This window comes from Anopheles maculipalpis, chromosome 3RL (assembly GCF_943734695.1).
Source record: "Anopheles maculipalpis chromosome 3RL, idAnoMacuDA_375_x, whole genome shotgun sequence".
NCBI classification, from domain to species: domain Eukaryota; kingdom Metazoa; phylum Arthropoda; class Insecta; order Diptera; family Culicidae; genus Anopheles; species Anopheles maculipalpis.
The window spans coordinates 87,664,030-87,678,500 of record NC_064872.1 but is presented as its reverse complement, the minus strand read 5'-3'; the positions used below and the strand labels follow the sequence as shown (position 1 = coordinate 87,678,500).

The 14,471-nt window shown below is 45.7% G+C and overlaps 5 protein-coding genes across 6 annotated transcripts in view; 3 read left to right on the top strand and 2 right to left on the bottom strand.

Annotated features, from left to right (window-relative positions):
* The window catches only part of LOC126563235 (ubiquitin-conjugating enzyme E2 variant 2), a 55,990-nt gene that overhangs the window by 6,139 nt on the left and 35,380 nt on the right, over positions 1-14,471 (top strand). The window lies entirely within an intron of this gene.
* Positions 133-1,929, bottom strand: LOC126561143 (pre-mRNA-processing factor 19). The gene is made up of 4 exons (XM_050217088.1): positions 1,911-1,929; positions 1,645-1,809; positions 366-1,566; positions 133-297 (listed from the first exon to the last, which is right to left on the bottom strand). The coding sequence occupies exons 1-4, from the start codon at positions 1,927-1,929 to the stop codon at positions 153-155; spliced, it is 1,530 nt and encodes a 509-aa protein (XP_050073045.1). The 3' UTR covers positions 133-152.
* LOC126562520 (uncharacterized) lies at positions 2,683-4,127 on the bottom strand. Its single transcript, XM_050219060.1, has 2 exons — positions 3,991-4,127; positions 2,683-3,681 (listed from the first exon to the last, which is right to left on the bottom strand). The coding sequence occupies exons 1-2, from the start codon at positions 4,124-4,126 to the stop codon at positions 2,753-2,755; spliced, it is 1,065 nt and encodes a 354-aa protein (XP_050075017.1). The 5' UTR covers position 4,127; the 3' UTR covers positions 2,683-2,752.
* Positions 5,258-8,050, top strand: LOC126561646 (AFG3-like protein 2). The gene is made up of 5 exons (XM_050217923.1): positions 5,258-5,368; positions 5,451-5,938; positions 6,036-6,129; positions 6,196-6,503; positions 6,570-8,050. The coding sequence occupies exons 1-5, from the start codon at positions 5,267-5,269 to the stop codon at positions 8,044-8,046; spliced, it is 2,469 nt and encodes an 822-aa protein (XP_050073880.1). The 5' UTR covers positions 5,258-5,266; the 3' UTR covers positions 8,047-8,050.
* LOC126562930 (tubulin polymerization-promoting protein homolog) lies at positions 9,011-13,804 on the top strand. Of its 2 annotated transcripts, none has more exons than XM_050219531.1 (4): positions 9,011-9,050; positions 12,944-13,250; positions 13,326-13,511; positions 13,592-13,804. In XM_050219531.1, the coding sequence occupies exons 2-4, from the start codon at positions 12,954-12,956 to the stop codon at positions 13,772-13,774; spliced, it is 666 nt and encodes a 221-aa protein (XP_050075488.1). In that variant the 5' UTR covers positions 9,011-9,050; positions 12,944-12,953; the 3' UTR covers positions 13,775-13,804. The 2 variants fall into 2 exon arrangements, with proteins under 2 accessions (XP_050075488.1, XP_050075487.1); XM_050219530.1 differs by lacking the exon at positions 9,011-9,050 and adding an exon at positions 12,797-12,831.

Genomic DNA, 14,471 nt, shown 5'->3' with positions numbered 1-14,471 from the left:
TACGAAACCATTCGAGTAAATAGTTCGTTTTTTTTTAAATTTTACTATCGTCAAACGTTTATTGATCGAAAAGTGAAGATTACGCGCATACTGCACATTATGTACTGTTATTCTTATGTTACGATGAATGGACACACTTTTCCTTATTTTGTTCACTCAATACCATACAGTTTCAGCGTTCTATCCATGCTCGTGGAAGCGATGTACTGTGCATGCTTGCCAAATCGGACACCCGTCGCCAATGCCGTATGATCGTTGAATACCTTCAGCTCTTGCCACTGTTTGCAAAGGTAGACACTGAAACGAAAGGTTTAGAAAATGAGTAATGGTCATCCTTTTTCATCCCTTCCGGTACTCATCCTTACCGTATGTCGGTGCCGGCAATAGCAAGGTATGTTCCACTCTGATCAAAGCACAAATCCTTCACCTCGTACCCATCGTCCAGCTGGATGGTTTTAAAGTTTTTCAGCTTACGCAAATCCCACAGCTTCACGCACGCATCGTCGGCCGCGGTAGCAAGATAGTAACCATTCTCGGAGAACGAAATGGCAGTTATGGGACCAGTATGACCGGCAAAATTGGCCACATTGCTTTGCTCCTTCAAATCCCAGATCTTTACTTGAGAATCTTCCGTACCGGTGCCGAAGATAAGCCCATCCGGATGGAACTGTGCGGATGTTAGGCCGTAATCGGCCGTATCGGCTACCTTCGTAAGCAACCGCCCTGAGCGTATGTCGGAAAATGCCCAATGTTTATCGGATGAGGTGGACAGCACATAATCTCCGGTCGGATGCAGCGACAGTCCGGTCACGGGTCCATCGTGGCATCGTAGTAGCAACTGCGTCTGGGAAGTGGGCACGTGCCACACGCGTATGCTGGCGTCGGGCGATGTCGTAATGACAGTGTCTTCCTCCGGGTGGAAAATTACCTTTGTCACCTTCTTGGTGTGACCCTTCAGTACGGCCACGATCTGTTCGGTGTCTTTGTTGAACACGGTTGCATTCTTGTCGTTACCACCGGTCAAGATTTTGCTCTGATCGGAATGATTGATGTCTAGTGCTAAAATGCCGGGCACGCTGGCCGAATGCAAACCGGGATGGGACGCGAGCGTAAGAAAGCCGCGCAACTTTTCCTGACTGACCAATTCCTCCGGCACAGTACGGCCCTTCTTCTTACGCTCCTGCGTCAGCACGGTAGCTTTGTCTTGGAGCTTTTGAATCACATCCGCACTCATGCCCGCCTGCTCGATCGGTTGTGCAGCGACACCACCCGCTTCCGAAGCGATCGACGGTTGCGGTGCGGCCTGAATGGCGGATATACCCGTCTGTGGTTTCAGTGTCGCCAACGCTTCACGGGCAGCCGCCACCTCTTTGTTGAGTCGTGCAATAACACGGCAGGCCGCATCGTGCTGGTAGAGTGCATGGGACAGCTCCTGGCGGGCTGTTTGCAGCTGCTGGCGCTGTGTGAATGAATGCAACATCAGTGCGTCCCACTCGTCCTGCATTGTTTTCAGCGTGGCAGGGATACTGGTAGCACTCGGTGGCTTAGGACGCACAATCGGTGGAGCTGAAAAGGAAGGAGCGAAACAGAGTAGGAAATAAGACTGTCGAAAGCAAGGCGCCTAGAGGCTTATTTTGTACCCACTTTTCACATCGATCAATTCCTCCACCGTTAGCGGCTGCCCGTTTATTGGATCGCACTCATTCTCTACGATGTATTTTTCAATCAGCCGACGCTCAAAGATAGCGCCCGACTTTGGCGATATGCATGGGTGTTCCGGTACTTCGTTCGATACTGCAAAAGCAAAAGATGTTTATTCCCGACTCAACATAACCTCACACTCACCCTGACACCGGAAAATGTTTGCCACAGAAAGGCTACAATAATCACGGCTTTTAGTCAGTACTTACTGCTGCACACCAGCGACATGGTTTATTAGCTACGTTAGGGTCTGTTGTCTGCAGTTATTTTAAATGAAGTTCGCAACGCAAGCCTGAATATGAAAAGTTTACGATTTGCAAGACGCTTTTTTACTTTTGGCCCGCTGCCCTTTTTGACAGCCGAATCGATTGTACTGTACCCAAGCAGCAAACGTGCTTGACAATTTGTATTGGATTATGATAGAGGTTCGTTTACACTTCACAATAGAACAACAGAGCTGTGGTCCCTTCGGTTCTTCTCATTCAGATAGCGACCTGATGAAGGTCTTTCGATATCTTTTTTGCCCTTTTTCTTAATTTTATCCTTACCTTTCCCTTGATTAAATTTGTATCTGGAGATATGTTTCTACACTCTACATCACAAATTCTAAAACACGGCCTAAGCGTTGGATTGCTTCAAGTTTGACATTTAAAAAAAACTGTTTGTCTGATGGTACCCGTTTGTTTACGTTTTTTGTGTGTTGGATTTTCAAATTCCATTCTCCTACATGTTCGGAGTTTGGTGAAACAACTCCAAATTTATTTTTTCAAAACCTAACAAATCCGTGAAAAAGTTACTTTTCCATTTATTACAACTTCTCACAACATAACAACAGTTTACACGTGCAAACAAGAGCTGGAAACATATTCCAAAATAGTACATGTTCTAATTTTACAACCTTATCTACAACTCTAAGCCAACAACTACTAGGCAACGCACATGTACTGCACGTATTGCAACTTAACCGGTCGAATCACCGTCTCGAACACTAACTAAAAAGGCACATGGTGTCATTGAGCATGAGAAGTGAAACTTGCTCGGAACAGAACGGCTAGACGATGTCCATCGTTAATGGAATCATAAGACAGTTGTTGAGCATTTTACTGTTTGCCAGCGCGGGCAGATTGTCCACCTTCTTGTACCGTATGTACAGCTTCAGCATCCGTATCTTCCAGTTGTTGTTCTCCATCGGATCGCGCCGCAAACCGATGAGCGTTTCAAACTCCCCCAAGCACACGAACCGATTGTCCGGACCGGGCTGACTGTTGTACACGACGCCGCACGAAAGTGCCAGCACGCCCGACTCCATTATGCGTCCCTGACACCCATCAAACATAATATTCGGCACCAGCTGAAAGTTGTACTGGAACTTAAGGCTTAGGATCAGATTGATGATATCCTGTGGGCCGCACACCTGTTCAGTGCCTTGCTGTGTTTCACTGATTTCCAGCATTACGGTGCAGTTGGCATCGTTCCAAAAGGCACTTTCGTCGAGCGAGTTACGGTTCCACTTGAGAAAGAACCACACCGTGTAGTCGAGCGCAAGCAGATTGACCGGATATTGCTCGAGCCCGGGTGGATCCGCATCCGACTCCGGATCGCCGGGTCCATTGGTATTTTCACTGAAGAACGCCCCATTCGACGAGGCTGCCAATGCATTATAGTTATCGATGTGGTTTTGTAGGGTGGTCCCGCTGGAACAGCTCGAGTCGGCGGATGTCGATGGAAATGCGTACGAAGCGGACGATGGTCCCGGCATGTCGTGAGATGTGGGCACGTACGATGTTGCGTCCGCGGAGCCACCGTACTTGCGTCTCCAGAGCTGCAGGCAATGTTCGATCAGTATCGCCTTTGAGCTGTCCTGTGGTAGGTTAATGTTGTAACTTTGAAGGTATTTTACGAGGTACTCTGTTTTAACGATATTTTTAGCCAGTAACGTTCCAGCATCACGGCAATGTTCCATCATCACATTTAAAGACTCTAGAAATTAAAAAGTAAGAGTGAAATTAGGGCATCAATTAGGTGGCTTTAACATATGTATCGCGGCTATACTCGTGCTTTCGTTATCGTGCATAAGCGCCAAGGAATTAGTGGGCTGGCCACCACCAATCATTTCAATTGTTTATCAAATCCAACCACCACCATAAATCAAGCAGAAGCAAAGAAGATTTCAGACCCCCGGTAACTCCATCACCCCCCGCAATGCTCGTGCTACTACGATCGATAGATAAGCGCGATATCATATGCAGCTCTAAACAGCCAGGCCCATACAGCCCTATAACAACATACTTTCCAACGTGATCTCTTTGATGGAGTTCTTCGAGATGATGTTCCCAATCGCTAGCGTAACTTTGCGCACCTCAGGATCAACCTGCGTGAAAAAGTCCGCAATGCCATTACGCTCATGTTCGGCCGATATCACCATTCTGCTGGTACCGTTGTGTGCGATAAAAAGTTGTGAAAACTTCCGGCTTCACGGTTCCGAGATCCCGACAGGCCACTCCCCTCCCCTAACCGGCTTTACACAGGTACGATTTGACGAAGCGCGCACAAAAACCTCCCCCGAGAGAAAAAAAACGTACTAACGCGGAAGTGTTTAGAAACTAGTTTGAGAGGCGGCAAGTTCTTGCGTTTCGAATGATGCAGGTGCGGTTGTGTGGAGTAGAGATGTCCAACAACAACTAAAAAAACACAACGTTATTTTGCTACACAGGACACTATTTCCGTGCCCGTGCCTGCCTCATTTCGCACAGTCTTTTCACTATTCCGCTTTGTGCGCTGCTTCGTAACATATGACTGAAAAATAACACCGCCGAGTGGCAGTGTTGCCAGGAAGCTCTTTTATTTGTAAAACCGTTTAAAATTTCGACAAAACTGTGAACTAGCAACAGAGAAATGATGAGTTTACACGTATAATTTTGCAATTGAACGTTAAACATATTATCTGATAAAAATTATGCTTATTATTAGTTTTTTTCGAAGTAAATATCGGAACAAAAATAAAACTGTAAATTTCGTTAACTGGGAGACACCTTGTACCGGCTGTCAAGAGCATGTTGTGACACATGCAGCTGTCACACACTTTCAGCTGTACATGGCAGCTCTTCTACACAAGGCGAGACGCAAAACGAATGATCTCGTTTCAATCTTTTTAAAGCAAATCAAATTCCCTGTACGTTGCTTTTTGAAGCGAAATAATTGGAAAACAAATTTTAAAGTCTGTCATTCACTATTATCTGCGCGTTGGTCCCGTAGAACGATCCGTAAGTAGCCCCGCAACCGATTATCAAATTACTGTCTCGCCAACAATCTCGCTTGGTGTAGACGGACCAACTACAATTTTCATCACATTCACCAGTGCCACCACACACGCACGAAACTTGTACGCCGAATTTCATCAACACGCAGTGCGCTTACAGAATTTGCGAAGATTGTGTAATAAAGTGTATTATGATTTAAAGTTATTTATTGTCCAGGCCTGCTGTAGCTAGTGCGTGAGTTTGCATGTGTGCGCTATAGTGTACAGAGAAAATTCCAACCATCGCCACTTACTATCCCAGTTAAAATGGCATATCGTGTTCTGACGACAGCCAAAAAGCTTGAATCCGTACTTATCGGGCTGAACCGACCACCGCACCGTACCGTGAACGGGCCGGACTGTGAACAGGTGAACGAACACGCAACAGACATCGGGAGCTGCGCATACACTAACCACCTCAGGACACTTTCTATTTCATCCAAATTCACAGATTATTCGTAGCCTCAGCTACCTACAGTCGCGTAGCAACAAAACATGGAACGAATTCATCCACCGGATACAGGTGTTCTGTGAGAAGCCACCGAAAGGGTTCGAAAAGTACTACAAACCACCCGGTGCTGCTGCCAGTGCCGGTCAGCAGCAGAAGGGTAAGGTTGGCGAAAGCGCCCCCGGTGGCAAAGAGGACACAGCGGCCAGCCAACAGTCCAGCAGCAGTTCTTCTCAGTCAACGGCATCGCAGCCGGATGCATCGTCTCGAAAGAATGATTGGAATTTAGGCATGTTTTCGCCCCAACCGGCACGCGGGAAGGGTGGTTCCAGTGGGGGAGGCGGTTCCGGGCGTCCGATCGGTGGAGGCGAAGATGGCGATAAGGAGAAAATGTTGATCTTTGGTGCGTTGGCTAGTGTGGCACTAATATCGGCCATAGCTTTCTTCGAGATGGGCTACAAAGAAATAGCGTGGAAGGAATTTGTGAACAAGTACGAGCGAGCTGTCCCGACATGGGTTTAAGGTTCAAGAAGTGGTGTTAATGGCATGTGTGTTTTTTTTGTTGTTTTCTTTCCACAAACCGTTTAGCTACCTCGCCCGTGGCATCGTTGACAAGCTGGAAGTGGTTAACAAAAAATGGGTCCGCGTTAAGCTAACACCCGGCAATGCTACAGACTCATCGGTAAGGATCTGCTCGTCGTTTTCGGAAGTGTCATGATGCGAATGATGCTCATTTTCTACTTTGTAGGGCGTTCTCTGGTTTAATATTGGCAGCGTAGATTCGTTCGAGCGCAATCTAGAGAATGTGCAAACGGACATGAACATCGAGCCGGTTAACTTTGTCCCGGTGATTTATCGCAGCGAGCTGGAAGCTTCGAGTTTGACCGGGCTGCTGCCGACACTGCTCATTATCGGCTTTCTCGTGTACATGATGCGTCGGTCGTCAGAGATGATGGGCGGCGGGCGGGGTGGACGTCGTGGTGGAGGTCTGTTTGGTGGTGTCATGCAATCGACCGCCAAGTTAATTAATGCTAATGAAATCAACGTCGGTTTCAAGTAGGTGACAAAACAGGGATGAAAAACTCTGCGGACACTGAAACGAATTAACTTCTCTCGTTTTAGGGATGTGGCCGGCTGCGAGGAAGCCAAGATCGAAATCATGGAGTTTGTGAACTTCCTCAAAAACCCGCAACAGTATATCGATCTGGGTGCAAAAATCCCCAAAGGAGCAATGCTGACCGGTCCACCGGGCACGGGCAAAACGTTACTCGCGAAGGCAACCGCCGGGGAAGCGAACGTCCCATTCATCACCGTGTCGGGTTCGGAGTTTTTGGAAATGTTTGTCGGTGTCGGTCCGTCCCGTGTGCGCGATATGTTTGCAATGGCAAGAAAGAATGCACCGTGCATACTGTTTATCGATGAAATTGATGCTGTTGGGCGTAAGCGTGGCGGTAAAAGCTTCGGTGGCCATTCGGAGCAGGAAAATACGCTCAATCAGCTGCTGGTGGAGATGGATGGGTTTAACACAACGACAAACGTGGTGGTGCTGGCCGCCACCAATCGGGTGGACATACTCGACAAGGCACTGTTGCGACCGGGACGGTTCGATCGACAGATTTACGTACCAGCGCCCGATATTAAGGGACGTGCATCTATTTTCAAAGTGCATTTGGGACCGCTCAAGACCGACCTGGACAAGTTGGATTTGGCTCGCAAAATGGCTGCACTTACGCCAGGCTTTACCGGTGCTGATATTGCGAACGTGTGTAACGAAGCGGCCCTGATTGCGGCCCGTGATTTGAACGAGTCTATCATTATGAAACACTTTGAGCAAGCGATCGAACGTGTTATTGCCGGTATGGAGAAGAAAACGAATGTCCTGTCGCCGGAGGAAAAGCGTACGGTGGCGTACCATGAGGCTGGCCATGCGGTTTGCGGTTGGTTCCTGGAGCATTCCGATCCACTGCTGAAGGTTTCAATTATCCCCCGCGGTAAGGGTCTTGGGTATGCACAGTATCTGCCGAAAGATCAGTACCTGCTGACGACGGAACAACTGTACGATCGTATGTGCATGACGCTCGGTGGCCGTGTGTCGGAGGAAATTTTCTTCGAGCGCATCACGACCGGTGCGCAGGACGATCTCAAGAAAATTACCGACAGTGCGTACGCACAAATCACGCGCTTTGGCATGAACAAAAAGGTTGGCAACGTGAGCTTCGACAGTTCGCAACCGGGCGATCCAATGTTCACGAAACCGTACTCCGAGCAAACCGCACAGATTATCGACGAAGAGGTACGGGCACTGATCGATCGGGCGTACGTGCGAACGAAAGAGCTGCTGACGAAGCATCGGGCCGATGTGGAGAAGGTGGCGGAACGGTTGCTAAAGAACGAGATCCTTAGCCGGGACGATATGATCGAACTGCTTGGCAAACGTCCATTCCCGGAGAAGTCGACGTACGAGGAGTTTGTGGAGGGTACGGGTTCGTTCGAGGAGGACACGACACTACCGGACGGGTTGGCCAGCTGGAACAAAGAGAAAGCACAGGACAAGGAGACGAGTGTGAAGGGCGACGATGAGGGTAAGGTGAAGGCGTAAGTGGTGGGGCCGTGTGTAATGTGTGATTAGTTGATCAAGTGAAAAGTTAATTCAAATTAGGTTCTGCGAATGTTCGGGACGAATCAAATAAATTCTATTGCGAGCGCGGGAGCTGCTGTAATTCACTTTAGAAGTTTCAAATAGTTTATCATTTATGTAGAAATTGTGAGGTGAATTTCAACGCGAGCGAATTCGAAAATGATTTAATGTCTCTTAGGCCAAAAGTAGTAAATCACCAATAAAGTAAGTAGCGCGCAAATGATACAAAGACCGATAACCATTGTAGATTAAAACTTTGTTTGTATTTATGAGCATATTATTAAACTCCATTTCGGCCATTACGTGGAAACATTCTGTAAAAATAAAATGGAACAAATTAATTGGAAAGTTTCAATATCGGACCGTGAGGATGAAATACTAAGTTAAGAAGGACTAATTTCCTTTAATAAAAGAGCAGTAGAAACACTGACTACAGAGGTGTCAAACCTCAATCAACGTTCCAAAAACAATTGGTGCAATGGAAGAGTAGCGTAACTATCTACAAATTTTTCTTGCTCTAGGATAAATCTTCTATCGTCAACGGCAGTTCCTCGTCAGTGTTCCGGCCATAGGACATAAAATCAATAAAAGTGTTTCACATTACTTCAGCAAGTAGTTTAGCAGGTTTGACACACTTGTAACAGGTTTGCCACCCATCGCCATTCGCCCGAATGCAGGGCAGGCTGTGCACGTTTTCTTTAGCAACCCCCGAGAAGTTAGTACAGCCGCCCGTCGACTCACGTATAGTACACAACAGGCCGAGGCATTTTTAGTCTCGAGCGCGCGTTCCTGCGGTTAGAGCGTGGTCGTCTTCTCGTGTTGCACAAATAATTCGAAAAGAAAAACGACATCGTTCTTAAACTTTGAATATACGTCGAAGAATTGTTTACAAATAGGTGAAGTGATCAAGTTTCAGAATCTTTGGAAAAATTTTCAATTTCCTAGTTGTGCGTCGTAGTTTGAAGGTAAATGAAAAAGAGAAAAAAAAGTCACTCTCCAATGTGTACTATGATGCTTTGTAAAGGCGAAAAAATTGCTGTACGAATGTGGTAAAATAACGCTGCGCTGAAGAAAAAGCGACGTCATTAAGTGTATGCAAAAGGGAAGAATACAAGTCACAAGAAAATGTAAAAACAGTGAAACCCATTTGCGAGTGAAATTTGTTTGGAACAGTTCCAAAAAAGCGAAAACTACCAAACAACAGGCAGATCCATCTCGCATCCGATACGTACGCCGCCGGAGAGCGGGATTCTGCTCGTGCTGATGACGTGAGATTGGGGTGCGAATCTCCCTTCGGATCTCGGTGGTCCTGCCCGTCCTCGCAGATCAATAATTGTTCATGCGCAATGTCGTACTTCCACTGTGCGCGGTTTCGAGCGTGATTTCCGTTTCCCTACATACAGAATCTAGGGTAGGAAGGAAAGACATAAAACCAACCCTCCAAAACCCTCGACACGTGGTGGTCCGCATATCGTCCCTGTTCTGCTTTTGGGAGATAGAGATTCCTTTGCAGGCTGGGAGAAAAGTAGAAACGATAGCTAGTGTCCACACGCAAACCGGAAACGCAACTCAAATGCGGACCCAAGCGTGCAGCAGCGTAACGCACCGTCCAGTGCTCATTTAAATGAATGAATTAATCTAACATCAAGCGAATAATAGGAAACAGAAACGCGAACGCCAAACCCTCAGCGCTTTAAGGTCCCCTTGCATGTTCTTTGCAAAAGGATTTGATTTCTTTTTATGACGGCTGAGTCGTCGGTTACCGCGTCGTACATAATCTAGCTCACTCTTCCACTTGTGCAGGACAGCAGGGGTAGTGCTGACCAATCTTTATATGTCATACTATATACGTTAGCTTGGCCGCATCCACTCCTTCCTGAGTCATTCCGGACTGACGACGAGCCTTTGTTTACGTTTAGCCGCAGCCAAAGGATATGCGCATTGAAAGGGAAAGTGCGCGCCAATCACGGTCCCGGGGTGGAAGAGTGTTTGCTTCCGCAATATACGCGAAAGGTCAGTGCGAAAAAAGCGACAAAATGCTACCAAAGAATGGAAAGCGCATAGCGAGTTAGGCCTGGTGTAGTGTTGGTTATGTACAACGCATACAGACACACCTCGACTCCTTGATGATCCATTTTGTTGAAGAACCCTTTTTTTCCTTTATATGACTGATAGAACTCTAGTAGAGCCATGATCCGGGATGACTCATAGTTTGTGGTTTTAGGTTTCTTATTTCAACTTACTGGAACACACGCATTTTGCTGCATTTTTGAAGCTTTCAATCGATCCAAAAATATCTTAAGAATATATTTCATCTCAGAAGGTTTCATTAAATAGCAATCTGTTGAATATATGATATGATCAGTATCGTCTAAGATTCTTCTTTGGCCACCAACCATATCACGAGTATATGGCTCTGTCACTTGACCTACAAAAAATTGTTATCTTCCAATCATCATCATCATCAACTGATGCGAACTTATCGTTGCTTTATTAACCTCTAGTTGAACCGCTTTGTCTAGAGCAGAACATACGATGCCGAGTCGGAATCGTTTATCTATTTTTTGTAATAAAAAAATTGCCACCTTTATTACACACACCCTGCGCCTTGTCTTGCTAAATGACACGTACCACTACCAAGACACCTTTATGGACACGGTTTTCCGATATCAACCGTCTTCCTAAAAAAAAAGCATGACATCACTTCTGCTGACATTGAATATACCACCAGCAACTCAAGGCCAGGAAGAAAAAAATACCCGAAAAACAGATTGGCAAGAGATTTGATTTGAGATTTGAAAATTTGATAGAACGGTTATTCTTTTGGAAAAGTCAATCATAACTGCATACAATTAACTAATTGCACACCTGTGAGGTAACGCTATTTTAAATTCCACCAAAGATGCATCAATCTTCAAATTGTGTCCCATTAAATTTACGTCCCCCAACGATGATGTCCGGAGCGGGTGAACGAATGTACAACGTCCAAACCGTGTAGTTTATCTCGCATAATTTAACATCATGACCATCATGATTTTTGCTCTGCCCGGGTTGATGTGGAGACCCAGTGTGTGAAGTAATATCTAAATTTATATTGTTTGTTTTGGTGACCACGTAAAACGTGCTTCTCGAGTTCCAGGAGGACGGAACAGGCGCGGGCTTGGTGATGCGGTTTGGAGGTCGCATATCACATCGCTAGCACTAGAGGGAAGAGGGAAGAGAGTGGCCATATGCTACAGGCCATTACTACTACCCCTGATGATGTAATGTAAAGTATGCGGCGCTCGATGAATGAGTAAAGCACCGAACTAGCCTCTCATAGGATGGAAGCATCATCCTCCACAACAATGGGAAATGCGCTGTTGCTCGGCTGGGAAGCAGCAGACAACGGGTGTATACATATTTACTTTTTGCATCTTGTGGTGATGCTACCCTAGCAAACACCATGTCTTCCTGTATACTGCTATTTCACCTAAAAAATCTTTTATTTATACTGGTGCAAAATTGAGCTTGGGAAACTGTGTTTAAAAGATTTATGAAATTTGTAAAAATACCAAAGGAAATGTAATGAAAATTGTTATAAGGGACGACAGTTGTTACCATAACGGCACTGGTGAAAACCCCATCGGGACCATCTGTTGCTCTGTCCTCCCAGCAACGAGTATATCAAGCCAAAGGTATCAGAAACAGCATGGCAAGTGCTCCCTACTTTTTAATGTCCGCTAAACTGTTTTATTCAAACATCAAACATCATAATGGACGCGATCAGCCGTTAAAATCGAGGAAATTTACTACCAGAAAAAGGCTGCTCTCCTAAAGAACGCGTCCTCCTTTGACACCGTACCGCATGAGTTAATGCAGAATGGCAGCCGAGTGTGTACTTAAACTTGGTGCTAATTGGCCTACCTGGCTGGGTAGAACACCGTGTATGACAACCAATTTCCGTCACGGTGTGACATACACTCACATCGATCGATCAACACCATCCACTGCAGGGAACCGCCAACTTGTTTACACTTGTTGCTTGCTGCCTGGGCTCATGAATATAGTTTTGGACGAACAGCTTGGCAAGGGTCGCACAGGGGCGCCCAGCAGTACTTGTATCCTCTCAATTATGGTACTAACACGCGTCACTTGATATGTGTGGTCTATGCACAGTTTCGCGGCCATTTGTTGTGTTTGATTAAAGCGATCGCAGCTCTAATAAGCTAACTTAAGTATGGTAGCGAATGTATGCTTTATAAATTAGGCCACCAGGATGTATATGTTTTGGATCACCCGGGGTGGGGGCGGTTTGAGCTGGCGAGCTGTACAAGACCTTTTAGCTGATCATGGACGAGCGCCATGATGGGAAATACTTAACGTGCTAGATTGTTTGGTGCTATTGTCATGACATGATCAACTCATCGACGCCTAGAGAGTCTAATTCGTCGCACAATACTGAAGACATAAGGCCAGGTTTAAATATTTTCCTCCTTCTAGGAAAAGGTAGAAATGTGAGTTATTTGCAATCATGTCATCGTGGGTGCTAATTAACCTTTCCAGCCTGGTACACACATATTGCGATATGCCGGCCGCTGACGAGAACCAGTACCTGCTGAGCTATTTGAACGGTAACACACGGCAAAGCGATTCATCTTCAAGTTCACCGTGTGCGTGGCCATTCATTGTCTCCTTTTTTTTGGCAAACATAAACAAACACAAAGTGTGAGATAAGATGTACACGCATGTCGCAGTTCACCATCGGTTGGTAGCGAATGGGAATACCGAAACATATTAGACCATACGTTGGAAGCAGGAAAATAGCATCTTTAATAAATGACTTTTCCCTCCATATTTCCCATCGCTTCCCGCGAAGCTCCCACAATATGGCGGACGAATCGCAACCAAATGGTACGGACGTGGTAGACAAGATGACCGTCGAGGTTGCCGAAATTGCTTTGGATGCAAAAGAAACCCCAAAAGAACCGGCGGCAGCAGAAGCAGCAGCCGAACCGACAAACGCCACCGAGGAAAAACAAACGAACGGCGCAGCAGCAAAGCCCGCCATATCTACCGCGGCCTTCAAGGAACAGTTTCGTGCATTTTCCAAGTTTGGTGATACTAAATCGGATGGAAAGCATCTAACACTTTCGCAAAGCGACAAGTGGATGAAACAGGCGAAGGTGAGTATAAGCAGGTTGTGCCGGGGAAATGTTCGTGTTCAAGAGAGTGTAACAAAAAAAGCCGTACATTTTCAGGTTATTGACAAGAAGATAACAACCACCGATACGGGCATACACTTCAAGAAGCTAAAATCGATGAAACTAACGCTTGACGATTATAACAAATTTCTGGAAGATTTAGCCAAAACGAAAAAAGTCGAGCTGGACGAAATCAAGAACAAAATGGCCAACTGTGGAGCACCGGGTGTCCATAATGCAACGGTAGTGTGGAAAAGGGATCGGTAGATCGACAAGGTACAGATTTACTCTAACATTTCCACCTTTTCTATTCCCCTCTACAGCCGGGAAAAGCAGCGGATACGGTGGCCCGCCTAACGGACACTTCCAAATACACCGGATCGCACAAGCAACGGTTCGACGAAACTGGCAAGGGTAAAGGTATAGCGGGCCGGAAAGATCTCGTCGACCAGTCCGGCTACGTGTCGGGATACGGGCACAAAAACACGTACGACAAAACCCATTGAGCTGTGGTGGATGATGAGTGATGATGGCCGTGGTTTAACCGGGTGATCGTAAGTAACCACTACTACTCTAGCCGACAACACGTTGAACAATTTCTCTAACTGTGTGCTTCATCATAACGTAAATGTAGCGTCGATTGTGCGCGTTAAGAGTCATTTGTATTTGAAACGATAAAAGCGGAAGAATGGATTCGATACGTTATTACACAACACGTTTAATAGTATGAAGGTAAATGAGCAAACAAAAAACAAAAAAGCCTTCCACCTTGTTGTTTATAAGTGCAAAAAAAGTCAAAAAAATCAAAATTTAACCATCTTAAATCGTTTTGTTGGTTTCTTTCGTTATAGGATTGTTATTGAAAGTTGTTTAAGTTACATTTACATTGCAAAAATTGTTTGATGTGCTTATGTGCGTGTTTCCTTACTTTTTCTACCATCTACATAATGTTATGTCTAGTCCTTAAACGTACACATTCATTAGATTAAGCCCTCAAAAATATATGCATTTGTACCGATGTTTTCGGAAAAGCAAGTACGTAGAAACGGATCATCGCATTGATATTTGAATTCATTATTACAGAACCAAAAGAATACATACTTTAAAGTGGCAAGTGTTCTACATAAAAGTCGACCATTTATACTAACAATAAACCACTGTGTTTCATTTTGTGTAACACACATCAATCTTACAGCAGCAGTA

Bases quoted from the DNA above. Each gene is read 5' to 3' on its own strand.
- LOC126561646 (XM_050217923.1), top strand. From the start codon at position 5,267: ATGGCATATCGTGTTCTGACGACAGCCAAAAAGCTTGAATCCGTACTT. The intron at 6,130-6,195 runs GTAAGGATCTGC...TCTACTTTGTAG, and splicing joins GCAATGCTACAGACTCATCG to GGCGTTCTCTGGTTTAATAT. The intron at 6,504-6,569 runs GTAGGTGACAAA...CTCTCGTTTTAG, and splicing joins GAAATCAACGTCGGTTTCAA to GGATGTGGCCGGCTGCGAGG.
- LOC126562930 (XM_050219530.1), top strand. From the start codon at position 12,803: ATGTACACGCATGTCGCAGTTCACCATCG. The intron at 13,251-13,325 runs GTGAGTATAAGC...GTACATTTTCAG, and splicing joins AGTGGATGAAACAGGCGAAG to GTTATTGACAAGAAGATAAC. The intron at 13,512-13,591 runs GTAGTGTGGAAA...TCCCCTCTACAG, and splicing joins CGGGTGTCCATAATGCAACG to CCGGGAAAAGCAGCGGATAC.
- LOC126561143 (XM_050217088.1), bottom strand. The intron at 1,567-1,644 runs GTGGGTACAAAA...CTTCCTTTTCAG, and splicing joins GGAATTGATCGATGTGAAAA to CTCCACCGATTGTGCGTCCT. The intron at 298-365 runs GTAAGGATGAGT...CTTTCGTTTCAG, and splicing joins ATTGCCGGCACCGACATACG to TGTCTACCTTTGCAAACAGT.
- LOC126562520 (XM_050219060.1), bottom strand. From the start codon at position 4,126: ATGGTGATATCGGCCGAACATGAGCGTAATGGCATTGCGGACTTTTTC. The intron at 3,682-3,990 runs GTATGTTGTTAT...TTTAATTTCTAG, and splicing joins CAAAGAGATCACGTTGGAAA to AGTCTTTAAATGTGATGATG.